Genomic DNA, 8,177 nt, shown 5'->3' with positions numbered 1-8,177 from the left:
GGTGCTGCTTAGAGGAATCCGGCCAGAAAAGCGTTAAAAGCACAAGTCTTCAGTACAAGTGTACTCAGAGGGAGTGGGACACAACACTGCCTGCGATGTGATGGTCTTCACTCACATGTGAACCCAAAACAGCAATTCCAAAATTGTGCTGGACAGAAACATTTACAAAGCTGCAGGAGGAACCAGCACTGCATACAGAGTTGAAGTTTATGTTATTTAACACTTCATCAAAGGAGACAAGTTTTATTTTGGACAGTAGACTTTATTAGAAATTTTCTCCTCGTTCATCAGTAAATTCACATTAAAATATGCTGAAGGCAGCTCAGTCTAAACATTTGACATCCTGCCATAACAACAACTTCCAGTTTAAAAACTAGATAACTGATCGGGCAGATAACTTGAAACATGTAAGAAATGCAAATAGAAAGCAGCATCTTAAAAACAGGATGAGCCTGAAAAATTAATACATTTCAGGTGGAGATGGGGAAAAAAAAAAAAAAAAAAATCAGTAACCCCAAGATGGGTAACAGTTAAATGAGAACTCCACAGACTCTAAACAGATAAATAAACATTATAGCCACACATACATTAAAAAGAGAACCAAGTATTTAGAGTTCATACCACATAAAAATTATAAATTTATTCAAATAAAAAAGTGACAAGCTTTCTAAAATACAAATATCCTAAATTCTTGGGCTAGTTAGCACTTTGCTAGAAACTGCAAAACTTTGGAGGGACTAGATTTGGTTTTGAAAACAACAGACTTCATTTCACTTACCACGTCCAAAAGCTGATCTTTCAGACACATATACCAGTTTTTCCTCTCATGTTTTTAAATCACAGACTCTTCTAGACAATCTGCCTAGATTTTTTTTTTGTTGTTGAATGTCAGAACTTTCAGATATTGTAGGCCTGATTATATTGAGTGCAGAGCACTCAAAGCTCTTCACAGCTCTGGGGATTTAAGGTATGATTTAAGCATTTTCCAAAAGTTACTGTTTTTTTCTTTGCTAACTTATTATAGCTGGGGTTTAGGAGAGACAAAGAAAAATATATATTATTGAAGAATGCTCTGTTCTGCATGACAGGAGATCTTGCAGGTCAGATTTTCTCTTGGCATTTATCAGAGACATCAATGAAAAACCAATACATGACAGCTGAAGATAATGGCTTTCATGACTGTAAACATAACAGGCAACAGATAATACATGAATCTTGATCAAATCAATGTTTTCACATTCTTTAGTAGTCCCCCGCAGTGATCTGCTTCCACTGATTCAGAAAAAATATATATATTAAAAATTAAATAACACTTGAGTGTCCATCACGAAGATTTATATTTTGCTGTAAACAATTTTCTGCCATTTGCATTGATGTAGTCCAATGTGAGGCCAGAGGGTTCTAGACATCTTATTGATACTGTAAATAATTTTTCAGAGACAGAGGCAAAGGTAGAATTTCTATGTCATGCAGGCGGTCTCTGCCAAGAGCAAAACGAATTGATCTTCGGCACAAGTCCATTAAAGGCAGGGGTTCCGCTGCAGGAAAAAAAAATAAAATATTTTTTCAGCATCTTCAATTAGACTCAGTGTTTTATTAACATAGATTCTGTGTTGTATTAAGCAGTCAAAAAGATAATAGCATTGGGAAAACCTGACAATCATGAGGCAACTAAGATGCTCAGGAGAAGCAAAGACTGAGTTCTGTGCTTGGATTTCACCCGTTTCACCCATCAGAACTTCCTTATCTGTAAGGCTTAAAATAATAACTCAGAACCACGCTTCAGACTTCTAAGGTTGCAGCTTAACAAGTTATTATATTTCCAGATTTGTAACAAGACAAAGAGCTTCTACACAGTAACAGCCCATTCTTCACGTTGTGTTAACATGAACTAAGCTGGCAACTCCCGACCTTGCATACCAGCTCCTTCTGTGCCTTAGGAACTGGCAATGGTACTCAAGGGTAACCAAACTTCTCAGCAAACACTAGGTTTCCTGTGACACTCGCTTAGCCTTCCTTTCTAGGAAGGTCATTGGAAGCAAAAAAATAAATGAAACACCATCAAAAAAACTCGAGGAAATGCAACCTTTACCCCATGAATAAATGAGGAGGATTCAGCTGACTGGAAGCCACTTTGTGTGTGTTCTCAGACAGAAACAAACACTCCCAAAACACAAAACCCAACATCTGTATCTGCTCTTATTTAATAGAAATGAGTTAAGTATCTGCCAGAAATGCCTGGTAGATAGCACTTCAGCTTGGAGGCCCGAACAGTGATCACAGCACCTCGATCCATCTAGCCCCGATCTCCTCTCCTGATCTGCACATCTCGTGGAACTGCAGGGACATGGCAGCATTTCCGTCTGACAGTAACATGAATGACCTCTCTGATTGTGGGGGTTGCAATGGAAGTCATTTTGCAGCAGGAACGGGAATAAAGCTGTAACGTTTCTACCCAGTTATGCCCCTCTTCCAAAGCAACTTCAACCAGATGCGTCTGGTTGCACGTGTTGCTTTACAAGGGTAAGAGCTAAAAAGAAAAGACTACAGGAAACTTTTTATCTTTATAGGATAAAAACAGTAGCAGCCTTTAAAACCATATTAATACTTCCAAATGGGAGGAAAAAAAAAAATCTATCACGTGCCTATATTTACAGCAAGAGCATTCTATAAACTTGTTCTTAACAAGCCCTCAAAATTCTTCAGCTCCCATGGGATTTGTCAGGAGTTCTTGTATGTGCCACATATGTAGATCTGCACATCTATATGTTAATCTACCAATCCTTCAGCTGTTATAATTTTAAAATCTACTTGAAAAAAAAAAATCATTACAAGGCACAAAATACCAGATTTGGTTTTATATACTAAAATTGACACACCACTAACTTCATGGATTTTCTGTCACTTATGCCAGCACCACATTTGATTTGTAGAGTCCACAGTTCATTAAGCTGTTTCCCAAAATTGTCCAGGGAAAAAGCTTACAAAGCATTCTGTGGTATGCTGAAAGACTAAAAAGCGTATTTATCTTTAAAAACACTCCTTAAAATCCACTTCTAGTTTATGTAGAATTTGGTTACTAGAAGTTAAAAAAAAAAATAAAAAATGAAGAGTCCACACGTTCCAGTAACAAAGTAGAAACTTCTATACACTGGTGATCTGAGTTTTAATTTTTACATACCAGAATGATGAATGTTAATTCTTAAGGGATGAAGCTGTAAAATTCATTAACCGGGATTAATAAGTAGGAGCAAAAATAGCTCATGATTTCCAGGACACAGAGTACAACACATATCACAGGTTTTACACCATAAACAACAACTTTCCAAGTATCTTCCCCGAATCCCTGAGGTCTCATAAAGAATGTATAAAATAAAGACTAACTGTTTTAAGCCATTAACTGATCACATGGTCTCCTTTTCTCCTAGACAAAGGAAAATGCAAAACTTAGCCATCTGTGCAGCCAGACAGAGTTAATTCTAAACTTTAAAGCACAATTTAAGGAAAGGTTAAAATATTTTTCATGTTTGAAATGCTAAGTGAACGTCTCTTTTCTCACTTCTACAGGGAATGTTCAAATGCTAAAGAAAATGTCCCGAAGTGTTTGCAACAGCTGCTCAATTGCAAACACTGAATGTGGTTTTGCAGCCTGAAAATTTAACTCTATTCCTTTTATTCTCCTTTCTATTCAAGAGCACTCCAAACTGGGAAAAAAAAATAAAAAACATACCCACACACATACACACAAAAACTATTACAGGCTTGTCCTACAATATTAAATAGATGTTCAATTTTCTGGGGTGCTGGCTGTAAGAACTCAAGAAAAAATTGTAACGATCATATTGTAAATAAAAAACTTCTTGCAGCTGTGAATAGTCTTAAATGATCAAAAATTAAATTCAGAAAAAGAAATCTTAGGTTTTAAAAAAGTTTATATAACCATAAAGCTTTTTAAGATTAAAGACTGAAAATTTTCAGGCAGCCTATCTCAACAGAAGATCATTAAACATTTGCTATGTGCCTCAGTGCAAGCACTCTCCCATCTCACATTTTTATTACATATTTCACAAATGAGGATCATTTGGAAGAAAGCTTGGGTTTGAAGAAGCACAAGTTAGGTTCTGAAAACTGGGCAAGTTCCAGGTGGTGCCATTTGTATTAATATGGGGAGAGGGCAGGAGAAGCTGTGTGTAAGGACTGTGCACAGCTGTCTTTGACCCCTTCCAGCTCCGGCTGAAGCCCTGCCTGGCACTGGGAGGGCCCGCTCACAGCTGGGGACCCTGCTCCAGCACCCTGGGCTAGAAGGGTGCCACCAGGTCCCCCACCTTGGAAATTGGCAGGGCAAAGGCACACCAGCGTGCAACTGCCTCTTTCACTCACATGCAAATACCAGAAATGCTTTTTGTTTTCATGGAAATTCAGTCAGGAACAAAAACCATCATGAGAAACTCCATCCTTCTAGAAAGGAAAAATTCAACCATCTTGAGCATGCCCTGCTGCACACCACGCCTAAGGCACACCCGAGAACCTTGTGCCTCCCAAACACTCAGCAGAGAAAGTGAGAAGAGGATATTGTAACACGAAAAAGATAGCCATGTGGCTTCAGAATACCCACCTTGCCACCTGTAAATTTGGCTACTGAAAAGACATATTTCTTCTACAACACTAACTTTTTACCTAGGATATATATATATATATTAATACAGGGATATTAACTGGTTGATGTCCATAGCAAGAGCAGAAAACAATAAATCAGAATATCACAGTATTTACTACACCCAGTTTTCATTATATTTCATCCTTTGTCTAAAGAAATGTTGTATTTTCGGAATAGCCCACAACAGAAGGGAATCGGAGGGACTCAATCCCCCGAAAAGCACACACCCATTCATTTCACTGAAGTTATGTGGACTCCAGTAACACTCTGTCCATTAGGAAAAAAAGGAATCAATCACTAAGCTGAAATACAAAATCGAAGAAAAAAAAAAATAAAACACAAAAAAAAAAAAAAACAGGATTCACGAGAATGGCTCTTTGTCCTGAATGCCCAACCAGGCTAAGAAATTTGGAGTGAGATATTGCAGCGCAGCCGTGAGCCGTGCACAGGAAGCCCGATGTTTCCTCTCGGGCTCCAGCAGAGCTCAGCTGTGGACGGCCGGGCCGCGGCCTCCTTCCAGGCTCCCGTCACGTCTCTGAACGGGTTTGCAGGAATCTTCTCCTTTAAGGTTTATTATGAAACCTCTTTACCCAAAGGTAGCTTCTCACGGCTGCGACATCACAGAAAACTGTTTTTTTAACAGGTAAACAGAATGGTGAGAAAGTAACACCACTCAGTTCGCGTGGCAGAGGTTAGCTCCTGTACCTCCTTGTTTTGTACCGCCAGCTTACAAAGAAGGCCCATCTAAAACAAACAAATAAATCAATAAATAACTGGACATTTGCTCGGGCAGGGCCACGATCCCCCTGAGCCCTCTGCTGCGAGGAGCCGTGTGCGAGGTGCAGCTGCTCCTGGCCGTACCGTCCCAGTGGCCTCGCTGATGGTTTAAGGACAAGGGTAAAGCCCCGGCTGGGGCTATGAACCAGCAGCGCTCCCGAGCATTTTGCCAATAAATCCGCAGCCCTGATAGCAATTCGCACATCATTACCGGCTGGAAGTTCATTGAGTTTTGGCAACTTGTAGCTACTTAACAATCTGGCACTCCAACAAGAATGCCTCGTCTCTGTAAACAGGCTTTTATAGCCGAGATACTGAAGTCATTTCGCATCCAATAACGTTAAATGCTATTAACTGTGACATTACATAATGCTTGTACAAGAGAGGAGCTTTTAGCACAGGACAGTTATTTGCCAAATGACAATAATTATTTTTGAAACAAATTTTTAAAGCTAAGCCAACCCGTAACGTTCGTGGCTTTCATTGATCTGTGAAGAACACTTTTATTTTATAAAATAAAAATAGCCTTAAGAAAAGCAAAAATAAAGCCGGTTGAAAAATGAAGTAAGGTTTGCTGAGAATCATTGCCACAACAAATTAGAAAGAATTACAAATAATTTATTTAAAGCTTATTTTGATGTCTACCAATGACACTAAATTACTTATATTTTGATATTTTTGGTCTTAAAATACTAATAAAAAGCATTTATACTCAGCAATTCACGTTAGTTTCGAACTCTGATAGGCAGCTTTAAAAGGCTAAGAAGAAAGAAAAAGCGCAGTGTGACAAGACAGACACAATCACACATCACGAAATGAGCAGATGGCATCTCCCTAGACCTAACTTTGCAGTGTTAGCGGTAGTGCCATGAGTGAACAACTCTCAGTAATGAGGCAACCGCTGCATCATCGTGCTAGTTCCCAAATACACGTCACTTTGCAAGAGGAACCAGGTGCAGACACACCACCTCACGGACAGAGAAAGAAAACAGCCTCTGTGCGAAAGCCTGATCCACAGAAGAACCTTGGAAACCAAGGAAATACAGGATGCCTCCGTTCATACCTTAATTTAGGCATCATGTTCTCTGTAAATTCTGTTTTACGTACTTGGTGGATGCTGCTGGCATCCCACTCCTGCCCTCTTCTTTCCACCAGGAATTGAGCACCGCTCCGGTCCCAGCCCTGAAGTTCTTTCCTGCTGCCTGCCCGTTCTGAGGGACAACCCTCTGCCCCATCAGGGCACTGGCGTGCCCACCATACTTTAGAACAAAGCACTCTTTTTTAATCTTTTTCTTGATTTTTCCCTCTTCCTCCAAATACGAAAACACCTGCCAAGGGGTAACGTGACCTAAGTATTTCCATTAGGGGGAATTAGAGTATATGAGAATTTATAACTACTCTTTAATTATCACGTACAATAAACATACAAATATATATAAGCCAGCACTTTGCCTTCCAACCTTCCTGCCAGAGCTTAATTATTGTTTTAATTTTACACAGTACAGGCCAAATTCTTTCTCCCACATAATACGATACATAAATACACCCCCTTTGACATATTTATAACTTCCCTGATGCAACCGATGGAAAATTTGACTTATGTTCCTTAAATGGCACATTCTAGAGAAAGGAAATTGCAAATAATATTTTAAAGAACACAGGCTGTGACCGGTCATAAAAAATACTAATAAATCTCCTAACAGCAATGAAAATTCAGTCAAAGCATAACAGGATTGAAGAAATCACTTATCAGTTTTTCCCACAGATGCCTATAAGCTCTGCAGCCTACCCCTGCGAGCCGTGCACGTGGAACATCGCCTTTTCCTTATGGCGCAGGTGGGCCGGGACAACAACCCCTCCCCGGGGCTCTGCTGGTGCAGAGGGAGCACCAGGGAGCATTGTCACCTTTCTCATGTTCCCCCAAGGGCCTGCCCAAGAGCAGGGGGTCCAGCAGACGGCTGGGGACAGTGACAGCCTCCTGAGCCCCGCCGCCCGCACCTCGCCCCCCGCAGCGCTCCCACGTACAGCTGCAAGCTATCGCGCTCCTTCTTTGACAGCCTAACGGGCAGCAGATGGTGAGATTTTGTTATCAGTCAAGGCTGATAAGCAGCATCTCCAGCAGTTGTCTTCTAGGACAAATAAAGCCTTATGTAGCACCACATCAGCACCTTGCTTTTAGCAGACTGGGCAAAAAGAAGTAAATATACAAAAATAACATCAACAACCCCTGTATCTCAGCTAACCTCCAAAAACCTGGCACTTGAAATTCAGTATATTGAAGGGGGCAAGGAAGGTATAGAAGTATGAAGAAAGAAATGACTTGCGGTTACACTTCTGCCCCCCTTGTCTTATGTGGGGTGGGGGAATTGGTTTACAGATACCTTTGGCATGGAAGCGTAAGACACAGTTGCACACTGCTTAGAGTTTCAATCAGGCATCAATTAGCAGAAGTAAGCTGAAAGAGCAGGAATGAACAAGCAGATATTCTGCAGTATCATTTGTTTTCAGTTAATCCTCTCCAGCTGTGCTTTCTTGAGAGGAAAAGAGTTGAAAAGCAGAACATAATGAAAATGAACCAAACAAAATTCCCCCAAACTAGTGGCCGCTTTTCGAGGTTTGATGAAGAATGTGTCATTTGAGCACAAGTGTGAACCTCCTTGCAAGTTCTTTTTCAGGTTTCGCTATTTGTAATCTGCTTTGAGGAAGATGAGACGATGGGTCCCGCCTCAGAAAGCACCACAGC

General features: G+C 40.3%; 1 protein-coding gene across 1 annotated transcript in view; it reads right to left on the bottom strand.

Moving 5' to 3' along the window:
• Positions 1 to 277: 277 nt before the first annotated feature.
• The window catches only part of SPSB4 (splA/ryanodine receptor domain and SOCS box containing 4), an 87,507-nt gene continuing 79,607 nt past the window's right edge, over positions 278 to 8,177 (bottom strand). The window contains exon 3 of the mRNA XM_082766887.1: positions 278 to 1,538. Within this exon, the coding sequence (XP_082623013.1) occupies positions 1,411 to 1,538 (128 nt within the window). The 3' untranslated portion in view covers positions 278 to 1,410. The remainder of the gene's footprint in view (positions 1,539 to 8,177) is intronic.

Source organism: Aythya marila, assembly GCF_965140915.1.
Source record: "Aythya marila genome assembly, chromosome: 9".
NCBI classification, from domain to species: Eukaryota; Metazoa; Chordata; class Aves; order Anseriformes; family Anatidae; genus Aythya; species Aythya marila.
The sequence above is the reverse complement of the archived record's forward strand: the minus strand, read 5'-3'. Positions and strand labels throughout refer to the sequence as shown.